Below are 15230 nucleotides of genomic sequence, written 5' to 3' on the forward strand. Positions count from 1 at the left end.
TTGTTAAAAGAAATGGATCTGAGGAATTCTGGACTTACAGAAACAATTTGGTTCAACAAACTAGGGGCCAAACAATGTTTTTTTGTTCAATAAATTTTTTATTGCCTTTCATTTATTCTATTTACAAACAACATGGAATTTCTTGGCCTCATGATACAAAGCAGTACTAAACTGTAGTCTAGCAACGTAGGCATCATCGTGGGAACGAGGAAAATGCTAAGGCTGCTACTTCAGCCAGCATCTTCCCGTTCCAAATACTATTTTACACATATAGGACACTTATAAAATGCACTTGCATGTAAACACTGTAAAAGTCCTGCCATTTTAAATTCTATACTTAAAAAGCTCTAAGTACATCAAAAAATAGAGAAAATATCTAATTGATACTAATAAGGCATTTTAAAACTACAAACAGCTCTCTTTATTCATTTTCAAAGCTAATACTCTGCAAATACAATAAAATCTGACATTTCATATACATTCCTGCTTTATATTTTTATATTTTAAAAGAAGCCACCTGTAAATACTATTTTCTTTTGCAAAAAAAAAAAAAGAAAAAGAAAAAAGAAAAAAAAAACAAAAAACAAAACCCAAAACCACAAACAAATTACAGTAAAACATAAAAAAAAATTCTCAAGTGGAAAGTTATCATTCCCAATGTTCTTGAGCTGTTCCTTCTTTAATCATTCTCTCACATTCTCCTTCACCAAACTTGGTCCACTTAACAGTAGTATGATTTTTTTTTTTTTATTTTTATTTTTTAAGACTCATTCAACAGCTTAATCATAGCTAATAAATTCTGAGGTTGATAAAGTTTTTGTACTGTTGCCATTTTGACTAAGGCAGAGGAGATGAAAGTGAGAAAGGTATTCAGTGCAAAGTCAGATTTGTGCCATTTCATTCAAATGAAGTCCAGTAGGTGTAATATTCACAGATAGCATCGACTTAGCAATCATTCTCATGGGTTGATTTACCTTCACATAACAAAAATGGCCTATCATTTAGGATACAGTTCATAAACACTTAAAAAAAATGACTACTGTAGCATAAATGAGACCACGTGCTCCCTGATATTTTTCAGAATCATGCTAACTGGGATTTGTTTAAATTAAAACGGCTGTTTCAAAAATAAGCAAAAACTAAAAATAAATATTTATGTGGCACAATCTCACCACTTTACAGGTATACTAGAAACACAGACTCTTAAAGCATTTTGATACTGATTACAATTTTGATTAAACTGTATTAAAATTTATATATAAATTATGTGACAGTTGGTTTGGATATAACATTCAAGAATATTCTGAGCATTATTATTTCTTGTGGAGTTTATAACCAAAGCAAGCTACCTTTTAAAAATACCAGTACACCTGTGATACATCCTCTGCCATGTCTCTGGCCTTCTACAGTACACACAGGTTTGTCAACTGTGCAACACCATTTACAGTTTATTACAATTAAATCAGTCAGTCTCTCTGTTATATGCATCAAATTCAATTTTGTATTATTTATAAACTGGGGTTTTATTCTTAGTTAAAATGAGCTACATTTTTCAACCCTTCACCAATTCTAAATGCTTAGTTGTAAAGAGTAAAAAACATTTACACATTCCGGGATTCTTGCTTTAAATGCAGTGCTTATCTCTAAAAAAAAACCTATGCAAAGAGTAAAAACCTACTTAAAAAGTGAATGCAGTAGTACTACCAAGTCATCTGAAAATCGATTTAGAATTTAAAAAAAAAAAAACAAAAACAAAAACAACAACAAAAAACTTTAGACCCAGTGAATGCAAACATAGTTTTAGCAACATTTAACCACGTAAAAAACATTTCTGCATTGAAAAAAATATATATATTTCGGTTTGCTGACATTGTTTTTCATGGCCATAGCTACGGAAGTGTATCAGTGATTGAACAACTCAATGAGTATGATAAATACTTAGAATTTTAATTCTACAACATAACTTTAACATGTTCAAGAATCTGTTTCATTCCTGAACAATGCTTTTCAAAGCCTTTTGCAAAACTGTTAAAACTGCCGGGCCGGGGATAATCTAGGATTTTGGAGTCAGAATAAAATGAAATAAAGTTGTAAAGTTTATTTCATGTACGATTCTTAAGACAACACCGGTGTTGTTTAGATGAAACTAAAAAAATGTTTACCTGAAATCTCAGCATGGTTTTCATGCAGACAGATAGAGGTATACATGACTTACTCCATAGGAGATAAGCCACCTGAATTTATTTATTTAAAATACAATTGACTTCAAATATGGTTAGAGAAGAATACTGTACTATCAGAAAATGGCTATATTTTAAAAGAAGGTAAAATGAAAACAATATTTTTTTTTCAGTGCCTTATAAGTGGCATCCCCAGACAAAACACCTGGGCCCTTCACCAAATATTTAAAATATACAGTGACTAAATGCTACAATGATGAAAGCAAATAAAAAAATCGGTATGCTTCTCCCCCTCTGTACTTTATCAGTGTGTTTACTAGCTGTCTCAGGCAAATATCCAACTGAACAAGTAGTTTTATGGTAACGTAAAGCTACCACTGCAGATCAAAATGATCTTAAGTAAAAACTGATCTTTGTAACATCAGGTTAAACTTTTAAAGACAATCAAATCCTAACATTTATCGCACTAGTCAGAATATAGGTTATAATCTCTTTTTTTATTTTTCTCTTTGTCAACATTTGCTATGACCTTATTCTGGCTATGCCCCATTGCCCACTGAAGAGCTTTCAAGAAATAAGAAACCTTCTGAGAAACCTAAGTAGTGTCTTGTTATCAGCTTTACATCTTTCGTAAAGCATATGTTCTTTCCATACGAAAGGTAAAAGTGTTACAGAAACATAGCAAGTATCCAGGAGGGCCGTTTTTCATGTATTGACTGAAATCTGCATCGTTTCTCGTAGAAAATTTATAGGAGATGGCGAGAAATGAAGCGTAGTCAGATCTGTCACCGGAATTTGGCTTCTGAGTATTACAATATCATATAAGCCTGCACAGCACTGATTTTGATGAGAGCAGAATAATAATACTTGGCACATAAAGCTTTGTGTCCTCAAAGCCCTGTACAAACAAGAACCCCCACAACACCCCTGTGAGGTAGGGAAGTATTATTATCCTTATTTTACAGATGGGAAAACATTCACAGAGAGATTAAATGTCTTGCCGAAACCCACACTGAGTCAGCAGCAGGGACAGGATAAGAATTCGGGAGCTCCTATGCTCAGCCTACACTGTTTATTAGCCAATGTCAATAAACCGAAAATATTGATTTTCTCAATAAGCTTAAATACTTCATTCAGGGGTCCAAAGGCATTACGTTTGAGGAATGGGAGAAAAATGAAGATTTACTTTCCAGTCAAGAGTTAAAAGAGAGATGCCCAAATATTGGATGTCATCTCACCAACAGGACTTCAAAAGTTGCTTCTCCTTCAGGTTACGCATTTTAGCAGCAAGAGGTAAAAACCAGGAAACAGAGTTTGGCAGAAAACCAAAACACCTTCCCTTCCCCCATCCTTATTAATTCAAACTCAAACAACTTTTGAAGCGTTTTCTTCACAGCCCTTACCTTTCTGAATTCAGTTAGGTATCTGAGAACATGCATCCTCCTCAAAATATACAGTACAGTGGCTCAAAAGTTTATTGGAAAAAAAGGAATCTAAATCTTCAAATTTCTCCAGACACAGACAGGAGGCATTTATTCCTTTACTTCTTTCTCATTAAGCAACCATCCATTCATTTTATTTTGCAACACCAATCTGATATTTCCACACCAATTAAAAGAACAAATCGGAGGGAGAGGGGGGAACACAAATTAATCGTTGCAGCACTTAACTCATAGGGTTTCCTGATGCAGATGGATCTTTAAATAGTTTTTAAAAGGGAAATCTGTTATAGGTTTGATATTAAATATACGACAAAGTGTATATATTTAATTGAGCTGGGAAAGGCAGGTTTACAAACCACAAGTATTCCCTAAGCTCTAAAATATTAACTATTCACATTTTTGTGAAAAAAAATTATGAATGGGTCAAAATAGGGTTTTTGGTTAACCAGCTGTGGTGTTGCAAATCTCATGTACACTCAAAGCACTTCTTACAAACAAGAACTCCAGAACTAAACTAACCTCGGTCTGCGGTCACAATCCTTTGGTAAGGATGGACACGCATATCGTGCCTTCGAACTTTAGTAGCCACCGCACCTAGTTAAATTGCAATTACCAAGACAAAGTTAGAAAACATTCAAAGAAAACATTAACAGCAGGTTTATCAAAATGGATTTAAATGATCATTAACTACAAAAGTTCATTTTAAGAAAAGCAACAAGTTAAGGCACAGTAGTTTCAAATTTTAACCGTAAGAAGTTTATCTGTGCAGATTAATATTGCATTTACTTTAAACATCCTGGCCTTAACCTGTTTAATCCATTCATTTACAATCCCAAAATTACAGTATTTCATGAAATCTATTAGACCCAAGCACATTTAAGCTTTACTAGTCACATATTCACTGAAGTGCCTTTCTTGCAGCAGGACTATTTTAAATAATGCCATCTTTTAATACTGACAATTATTTGCTAACTTTAAGATCGTTTCCAGTTCTACCACAAAAAAGAAGTTTTAAAGCAATTCTTCAAGCCTACAGATTGGGATTTTAAACTTTAAGTCAATAAGTATGAACTGCAATGAATTAGGTGATTAGTAAAGCAAACACTATATAGAACACTTAGCAGTCAGTATACTACTATACACTCATAAATTACCGCTACTCTGTAATAATAGGGGCTAATCCAAATTAATAGCACTATTTCATTTTAAATCTATGTGCAAAAAAGTGCAAGTAAGTCACTGACTGCTAGGCCAAGCTTTTCTCAAGGCTGCTGAAACTAAGCATTTGTTAAAATTCAGATCTGATGAAGGATCAGTTAAGACCGTTCTTGAATTCTTAGCCTTTCGTTGGGAAAGCCATACCTAAAGATAAAAGGAAGGGAATTCAAAGTTAGTCACCAACTAAAATTTGATTCCAACACCAATATCCCCAAAAATACTCAAAGGGATGCATTCCTGTTATTTTTAACAGAATTGTTTTTAAGGTACCTTAAAGGTCCAGTACAAAATGGACAAAATATATAACATTACTCATGAGCATGAGTATGTTATGAAGTAAAATTCAACCAAAAACTCATTTAATTAAATTAAATCAATGCAAATGCTCAGATAATAGAGCAGATGTCGTATTACTCACTGATTCCGTGCTACGCAAACAGGGGTGTGGTGATTTTTTTCTCTTCTTTTTCCTTTTTTAAAATCAGACTACTTAGAGAGAACCATTTTAGGCTACACACTTGCACTCCCAGCTGTGCCTAGAAGAGTGCATTGGCATCAGCTGCCTTTTGGGAGTGATAGTATAAAAGTATGCAAAGTTCTGTGAGAAATCAGTGAAAGTTTCCTGCATAATATTAACTTAGTACCGTTTTTTTACTTTCTATTAACTAAATTCAGGAGGGGAGATTACCACTAACCAGCAACTGATAGGTATTGTGACAATGCCTGTAGCTGCAACTCTACCCCAGGAGATATTGCAAGCGCCACAGTAAGGACTGACAGATCGGGGTGGTGGAGCTGGGGAGAGCATGCACTTGTTTATAGGAAATAAATAAATGATGACGTTATCATATAGTCACTGGATGTTGGCTATGAGATGGTGGAAAACAAGACGCCCAAAAAACAGACCTACTGAATAATTTTGCCCTATTAAAACTCCTACTAGTGCCTCACGAATCCTGAAAGGGAAAAGTCTTAAATACATTTTGTTTTTTACTGTGTAATGGGGAAACACACAGACAGATAACACAACAACTATTCATCATTTAAGTGAAACACTGATTTTTTGCAATACTTTCAACAAAATATTGACTTTGAACCTTATTGTCCAGTGTTCATTAGAGATGTTTAGAATCTGTGTAAATCAATAACTGCCACTGAACAAACTAAGATCAAAGTTCTATAAAATCAACATTATGCAGCACCAAGGTCATATGCAATTCAGAACAAACTAACGAGAAGATTATTTATATTCTGCAGACAGAAGGGAACAAAAACACTACAGGAACTGCTCTTTCCACATTGACTAGTTAACTGCACTGTGTAGGCTGCTTTATCATTTTCGCCTTCATACAGCAAGTCAATGTTCTGAAATATTAGGAATGATGGACATTTCAACACAACGTATATAAAAAAAGGCAATCAATAAAGTTGCTAATTGTATCGTCCACTGCTCAAAACTTAGTTTCCTTTATATTTATTCACCAAAATTACTTTCTGCTTACAAAATGATTTACAGCTTCCTATCGCTGAGGAGAGATGGATCAAATGTGTTCTAAATAAAGAACAAAACCCAAACAAACTGAAAAAACATCTTCCAGCTCTTTCCAGTTCGGCTACTAAAAAGATACTGCAATTTTTTTTCCAATGGTAACTGGAAATTCATGCTGAAGTTGCCACAAACAAATCTGGTATTGATGGGAGAACAAATTACGTACAATAGACATCAACGTCTATTTGTTTTTTTCTTGCCTATGTATCTGCCATCTCATGACACACAAACACTAAGATTTTGTTTTCAACAATCTTACTAATAAGCTAAACACATACATTTAAAAATGCAAAACATGTTAAAATGTTTGAATTACACCATCCATCTTCCTAGGCAATTGTGATATATCTGAGGCAATAGTGATATATCTGAGGCAATAGTGTGTGTGTGTTTTGTTTTATTTTCCCTTTAAGCCTTCTTAAAAAGACTTCTAGATGCAAATATCATGAAAGCGTACAATGTATTCTGCAGTCATGCATGGGTAAGAGTCTTACCTAATACACCACTAGGTTCAATGGGATACTCAAGGATTGATGTAGCTGGTGCCAGCGTGTAGGGGTACTCGTACGGGGTGTAAATTAAACCAGCTTCGGGTCCTGGTGGCACTATTGCAGCGGTGGGATGAGGAGTTCCGTTTGGCATGACAGCGGTTTGTATTTGTCTGATCAAAGGCATTATGGTAGGGCCAGCTGGCGTAGGAGTACGCAGGGCAGCTGGTGGGAGAACAGGCGCAGGCCCAGTAATGATCCTTGGAGCCTGGGCTGTTGCTGCAAGAGAAAAGGCAAGGGCTGCTACAGTAAGCAAAGAAATTCAGAGGAAAGTATGGAGATAGCAGTACAAAACGTGGAAAGAATGGGAAAAAAGGGGAAAAGTAGGAAAGAAGAAAAATAAAAGGAAATCATTAGTACATGCGCTGATCACACAGTGCCAAAGCACACCATTCAAATGCAAACAGCTTTCCATTTTCCAGTGTGATTAAGTATGAACATGCAAAATAAAAAAGCCATTGTAAAACAGTGAGGTAGATTTCTCAAACAGGTTACACAGCACAAAAGCTCCATTTAGACCACATTTCTTCATTTATGCTATAAAGACTGCATGAGACTGAGATGCATGCAGGAGATACAAGGAGAATACTTTCATAATCAAATACAGAGTACAAAATGTAGTGCAACCACAGAGTCCACAGATACTCAGTTATGCAGAGCTACCGTATGAGAGTTCTACGGTTTTGGATCTCTTATGTTGTGTTTAAACATATACACAGTTCCAGTTCCCAGGATCAGTGAAATTAGAGGATCCAGAAACAAAACACATCTCCTCTCCTACCACAGCATGAACAAAATACTCAAAAGTTATTTTGATAACCAATTCTCCAAGATAAAATGTTTTACTGCTTTTTTTTTTTTCTTACTCAATTGTTATTTGAAGTCTGCTGGAATACAATACTAACAACTCCTTAATCACTAACATGGATCAGCTGGTAACAGACAAACAAAACTCTTCTATTTGTTGTAAAAAGTTCTGATGCACTACTGCTGATCTACACTGATTTGCTTAACTTACAGGTGGTCTGAAAAGAGAAATGAGAAATGTGTGGAAAGATTTTCAGATTTGAGAGGGTGGAGTTTGTGGAATTTTTTGTTTTTTTTTTCAATGCTCAATGTAGAAATTAAAAAAAAACATTGAACATTTTCAATTCCTTTTTTTCAACTGAAATACATCAGCATGGATTCTATATCTTAAGTTTTCAGTAAAGTCATAATGCAAACAATGAAAATATCTCATTATCAAAGAGTGAATAGCAGAATGAAAATATCTAGTCAGAAAATGGAAAAAAAAAAAACCATCATCCCACCTACACTTAAACAAAGCAGTGGGAATAGAGCAGACAAAGAAATTACTCAAATTAATACAAAGGTTACTATGCAACAATTTGCACCAATTTAAACTAGAAGTTACTTTACTCATAAATTCGCAATAAATTGAGGACTCTAATAGGTTTAAAACTGAGCTAGCTTTAGATATTATGGTATTAATTAGGAGGTGAAGACATCATCAGCACTGTGGTGTTAAAAGCCCTTGCTTATGTACCCTTTCCAATCAGAATAATTACACTGGTGTAAGTGCTCTCAAATTGACCTAACTGCATTCCAACCTTTAAGCATATTCAACACTGAAATTGAGTTTGTGCTGAGAAACAACTTTGCGAATATCAGTAGGCCCTTGGTGAAAAAAACAACTGACTTCACTGTGCCTACGTTTGATATCAGTTCTGTAGCTACAGCAAAAGTTTACTTTGGAAGAGCATCATCAGAAATTTCATTTTCAGAAGCAGAAATTAGATTTTGAACTAGAGAAAATAGTTTGTATCACACATAATATATATATATACGCTGTCATTACTTGGTGTATATAATTAAAGTGTAAATGTGCACATACATGTGTTTACAAAAGCTTTCTCACACAGATCTAATTGAAGACATTGCAAAAATGGCTCATTACATCACTGATCCCTGTGAACTCAGGAGTAAAATCAGCTGAATTGCTGGAAAAAACATAACACTGGGGGAACACATGCAAGCAAGATGAAAGGAAGGAATATAATACAGATAAATGTATTCACAGTATCCTGATCACATGTAATATTTTCAAACTGATTATTTGATAGTAAAATGGAAAGGGTGTCCATCGCCCCTTATATATATTAAGGAAAAAAAAAAGGCTGTAAAATTGAAAGATCTGGCTTAAGGGTCACATTTAGTTTGAACTATGTATCTGTAAGTATTTCAATTCAAACTTTTTTTTTTTTTAATCAGAAAGACAAAACAAAAATCAAACAAATGGAAAGCAAACAGCAACAACAAAAAACACCCCAAACCTGGCAAAACTTATCTCCAGAAGATTCCCCGCAATGGCCACCTACTGTTCTGGTTTGTTTATTTATTTAACAGTGCCTTCCATTCTCCAACCCGGTTGGTATTGTCCATTTTCCAGAAAGCAGGCTTAGGAATCAAACCCTACAAAAACACTACGGTTGCACTGACCCTCAAGATCATAACATGCTTACGTGATTTGATGTTGGCATCTCTGTAGGTGCCATTCAGAATTGCAAGCTCCATCAGCTGCATCTTTTTAAGGCTGTCTTCTCCTTCTGCCTGCATATGAAAAGATAGCAAGAAAGTTTAGGTTATTAGTGCATAAGATCTAAGGGAGCTAAAATAAAATGCCTTCAAGTTTTAACCAAGGAAAACATCTGCTTACCCATTCATCTAAAAAACAATCAGTTTTGATACCTTTTCGTTAAAATTACATGCAAGTCACCTATTGTCTACCATTAACTAATATCGATATGTATCTTAGAGAGTTTTGTAAGAGGCTCGAGCCAAAATTATAAAAAAATAAGGTTAAATTCAATTTATGCTTGATAGAAACTATTTAAGGAGTTTTTTTTTCTGAAGCTTTATTATGACAGTTTATACACTCCTGAACTATCTCCGAAAAGTTCTATTAGCAGATGAGACGAAGAATAGACACCACAATTTTTTTTCCAACTTTATTTCAATATGAACTTATGTAGGCAATGCTGACTGCTTCAGTAAAAAAAATAAAAATTATTTGAGCAACTTTCCAAACATCAACAACTGCTGTAAGAACTAAGTCAGAATTTTGAAACGTAGACATTCTCTGATGAGGATATATCTGTTATCTATATGGTATACATTATTCCTAAGTTTGGTTTCAATATATCTCAAGGTAACTACTCTCCACAGTATCCTGCAATTTCCATAAATATTATGTGGTATTTAGTAAAAAAGCAACAACAAAACACCACCAACCCTCCAGAAAAAAACACTCAGTTTTTCAGTTACTAACAAAGAAAAGCTATAATTAGTACCATTTACTACTTGAAGACTAGACATGTTCTGATTTGTTTTTCCTGAAATACTACTATTTGTTTAGACTACATTCAATCAACCAGAAAACAAGATAATGACATATGAAATCCAAGAGAGATGGTCATCAGTATCTACTTAAATGTTGAGATACCACCTTGCTTCCCATATTCTCTACCATTGCTGAAAGTCTCACTCGGAGGGAAAAAGAGGCAGCTTACATGTCCCCTGCATTGATTTTCAAAGGTAATGACAGCCTGGATAATACTGTGCTATCTACTTTGAAAGACGGTCAGATTCCAGAGCCAGTTGTTTGCCTGGCTTAAACTACAACTCCAACAGGTGGTTTGAATTAGGACTTTGAAGAGCACAGATGATTATGAAAAGCAGAATTAAAAGCCACAAAGAACAGCCATAATCTAAAGACTATACTGTTAGATAACTCCACTATAAAACTGCAGCACTGAAACATCTCATACCAGTTAGGAGTCGACAAGAATATCTATGTTCCGTGGTTCCAAAGTATATAGAAAAAAAAATTAGACAAATTTAAAGATTGTTACGCATACATCCCAAACATGGACGGGGAAAAAAATTAAGAATTGTATTTAACCAAATAAACTACTTGGTGTGAGTGCTGCTCAAGGATCCCCTGTCCCCACTGGAAGCTAACATTTGATTTTATTATTTTTTTTTTCAGATCAACAACTTAAAATCAACACAGTAGATGAATCGAGACTAAATCACTTTTGGATGTCAGAAACTGAAGTCCCAACTGTAATACTGAGGATTTACCTGAACACAAAGATTAAACACATTAACAATTTATGTTGTTGCTATGCACACAGAATATACTGGAAGAGTTAGACATTATTCTATTTATATATTAAATACTGTCTGACAGACCAAACTAACACTTATATTGAAAAAGTAAATACCCATTCAATTAGCATTTTAACAACAAATTAATTGTACTGTTAAGCACTGTGCTATCCAGAAACCTCAGATTACACAGTCATTAGAATCAGACTCTCTGGAATACAAAATGTACTGATTATAGTATGCTTAATGCGAAATCCTCAGAACAGACTTACTATTGACATGCAAAGAATTTCTATTTTTAATTTATTTTTAAAGATATTCTTACTCCATTGCATCACTGCTGGTAAATTATCTATACTGTGTAGTCAACCGTGATGCAATAAGAACAATTCAAAATCTATAATTCTACCCAGAGATAGAATCTATCAATTCTGGTTATTCTGGATACAGCTTCATTTTTCAAATTTATTTTAGCAATTATGATTTTTAACACATTCATTCCCCTTTTCTCCTCCACCCCTAATGGTTATTCTTCGCTTTTTTTTGTTTGTTTGGTTGGTTTTTTTTTTGCTTGGGTTTATTAACTGAACGCAAGTAACCAGAAAAGAAAAGCCCTCTCAGTGTCAGCTGTATCTCCCATACTGTTATATCGGTGCTACTAAAATTGCATACTTCCTCCAAATAAGAGTTCAGGTGAATGATCTGACACTATTAATGAGTGTCAGTAAATGCTGAATCTTTCATTCCATCTGCTAGGATAATTTTAGTAACTCTATTATCCCAGATTTTAGACCATGGTGAATGTTGTCCAAATGTAGCTATTTATAGGATAAAAACTCAAAGACAAAAAACATTTTTTTTTTCCTTCCGAGAACCCCAAAAGAAGGAGTTATAGCAACTTAAAAGCAATAAAACCCAGACAAAGTGATCACGTTTACTTTGGATCTTTAATTTTCCTGTAGGTCACAATGCTTTCTATGAGAAAAGAAGCAGCAGTTACTTGGATTACCAGGTACGTTTACAAAAGTAAGAGCAGTCTTTAGCATACAAAACAGACTGAGACCTTCATTTTTATTCTACAGATTTAATTCTCTGGAGTATCGCTCAGCAGCTGATAAAACTTGTATTCTTTAAACAGGTTCCCAAGCACAATTTAGAACATTTTTTAAGGATGGTATCAGTGATACCTCACAGATACAAGATGAGGACTTGCACTGCCAGATTTGGCAGGCCTAAAAGGATGACAGGCCTTTCAGCTTAAGGTATTTTGTTTTCCCAAGCACCAATTCCGTAAAGACAAAAAAAAAAAAAAAACCAACAACAAAAAAACCACAACAAAAGCAAACAAACAAACAAACAATCACCCCCCCCCCAACTCCAATACTGACCAGAGGGCATCGCGCCAGGCGCCCAGAAGGTGGCGCTGTGCATTACACAAAGCCCTCACCGCCGGACGGGGTGCTCTCCGCTCCCGCCCCTGCCCTGCCAGGGCCGCAGCCCCTTGCACCCAAGCTTGTAGCAGCCGCCTGCCGCCTCTCTTCCAGGCGCTAGCCACAGAAATGGGCAGGACCCTTGCATGTCCTTCAGTCTCCGGTTTCAAGATCTCTATGTGAGCAACATTCACCAATAGTCAAAAACTCCAATTTCCAAGAGACGGGATAGAGAAACAGGCCCGTGTTTTTCTCTGACCTATCCTCTCTTGGTTGCTGACAGATGATCAAATGAGGCACACCGAAGCAATCTATCCTAGCTGCAGGCATTTCTGCAGGCACTCTCTGTTAAAGCAAAGAGAGGTTGCATCAGGGATACAAAGGCAATCTCTAAAGGGACAGTACGTTTCCTGTACAATAGCTACAACAAAGCTCAGTCATTTGTACCAAGAGGAAGCTACTTTGAGCAAACATCAATAAGGTCATTTAAAGCCAGATTTGCATTACTAAGTTGAAGCTCAAGTGATTGACTCAAACCTCTCATCCTCTTAAATCTTCAGTGCTTCCTTGTATTTCTCCTGTGCAATATAACATGCAGATTACGAAAAAAAGAAAAAACCCAACCTTAAATGGTATCTTGAAACCTAATTCTTTAAATCTAAGCACTTGCAGCTGCTCACTGAATACAAATACTGGGGAGATGCAGTAAATCCTGACAAAGCCAACTATGTGCAGACAAGGGTTCGTGGTTGCTGCCCTCCTCACAGCAGCTCAGCTCTACTTGTGCTAGCAGTAAAAAGATCTGACGGAGACCACAGACCAGTGACCACAGTCAATTGGTTTTCTAATCCTTATCAGAGAAAGACTAATGGTCAGACGGTTTAAAACACTACTAACAATTCCTACTGTCACCGGCACCAAGCCTCACAGCACCGCTCTATCTGTAATGCTCACCAGAAACCGATGGAGAATTAATATTTTTTTATTGCTGTTAGTTAAAATTACTGTTTGTTTTTTAACAGTTCCTAGGAAGATATACCAATGAAACTTCAAAAGCTATCTTGACTGAGCTCCTTTCTGGGAATGCAAAAGGGGAGTACCACCTCACTGAGGAGGAAAACGGAGGCCATTGCTGCTGCGTCTGAAACAGGCCTGAGGCCCACAGTGAAGAACACAGAATAGAATACACAAGGCTAACCATATTGATGCCCACCTAAAAACATAATTCCGTTTTCTACATTGGGTAATGCTAGTTGTTTAAGAGAAAAATGTGGAACATTGTTATGTAACAACTATTAGTGAAAGCTTGTTTCATGTCAGGAAACAGGGAGTTCAGATAGAGCAATCTACTACCTCCTCAGTTTTTTAATCACTTCATTGCATTTTCAGTGTACAAGCTTTACTTCAACCCTGCTGAACCTCAGATATCTTGAGATTCTCAGAGGAATTCTTTTGTTTAACTAATATTTCTGAAATCATTGTATTTTAGGCACTTAAGTCCCTCAGATTCTCATATGCATACAGTGCACACTTAGGAATACAATACTTATATAATAAACTTTTCATTCTTACACAAAAGGTAGACACACTAGATAGGTAGGTGGATACAGTGTCAGGCTGGAAGGCAGACAAGCACACGGATTCCAAAGACAAGTGCATTCACCGCGCTATTCCAATGAAGGACTTGGGGAGACAACAACAACATTGTCCTCAGAAGCGAAGGGCACACCATCAGCTTCTGCATACTGGCAGCTCTGAGGAAAGTGGAATAATGGGATGAGAAGCCTGTAATAACTCACAGTAGAGAAGGACAGAAGGGCACTTTCATAAAAGAAAAGGAAAGAAAATAAGAATCAAGTAGCAATGGATACTACTGAGCAGAGACGAACAAGTGGCATACAGCAGAGCCAGTCAGAACCCAAACTGCGCTGTGTTATTGCTGCTGGACCACACTGAGCCACACAAAGCCCCTTAGGTGACTGCAGCTGCATTAATTCACCAGCCAAACAATCCGCTCAGTGATATGATAGCAGACATACTTTATCCTGATAGAGCTCCTTGAGCCTCACAGTTCTTACCAGTTAAGTCTCAAAACGTACTCTGATTCTCACTACTAATAATGGCAGGGAAAGCTTTGAGCCTTTCTATAGAAACAACTCACACATTTTCCCCTTACAGTAATTACTCTGGAAAATATGACTTTTTTTTTCCAGCATGCATAGCCACAGAAGTATGCTTATTTAGGTGATGTTAGTGACTTTCATCGGCTTACAAATGTCATGCATGTTGGATAGTGTTTCTGCATGCTGTCACACATTCCTGCACATCAGCTAGTTTCTCATGAACTGAACTGAGCTCAACCCTAGGAAAGGTGCAGTCAGCACCGGCTTTAAAGCAGCAGTCCTTTATCAGATCCACCAGGGCCATCCTTTCAGGATCAGACAAGGAGCAGCAAGTAGGAAGAGGAAGCGGTGGTGAAAAAAAAGTGATGCATCAATCATGTGCAAATACAAAGACCAAAAATCAGTCTTGATCTTCCTCAGTCAACTGCAGCGGGTCTTTCCCACCAGGCTGATGACAAGAAAAACCAAGCAGCCCCAGCAAGGCAAGAGAACCAAAGAGCAGCGTTCACCTTTCAAGTGCCTCAGCAACTGCATATACTGGCATGACTGCCAACCAGCGAGCCTTCTCCA

General features: G+C 36.2%; 1 protein-coding gene across 15 annotated transcripts in view; it reads right to left on the reverse strand.

The window, feature by feature from the left end:
• QKI (QKI, KH domain containing RNA binding) overlaps positions 1-15230 on the reverse strand; it is a 139377-nt gene that overhangs the window by 3628 nt on the left and 120519 nt on the right. For 3 of the 15 annotated variants that reach the window (NM_204310.3, XM_015284000.4, XM_015283998.4), the window contains 3 exons: positions 9460-9547; positions 6884-7180; positions 4142-4216 (listed from right to left, as the gene is read on the reverse strand). In NM_204310.3, the coding sequence (NP_989641.2) occupies positions 4142-4216; positions 6884-7180; positions 9460-9547 (460 nt within the window). Of the gene's footprint in view, positions 1-77; positions 4985-5535; positions 5542-6883; positions 7181-9459; positions 9548-15230 lie in introns of those variants that run through there. The other 12 variants (XM_015284003.4, XM_040696715.2, XM_015284001.4 and 9 more) reach the window with 6 other exon arrangements.

This window comes from Gallus gallus, chromosome 3 (genome assembly GCF_016699485.2).
Source record: "Gallus gallus isolate bGalGal1 chromosome 3, bGalGal1.mat.broiler.GRCg7b, whole genome shotgun sequence".
Classification (NCBI taxonomy): domain Eukaryota; kingdom Metazoa; phylum Chordata; class Aves; order Galliformes; family Phasianidae; genus Gallus; species Gallus gallus.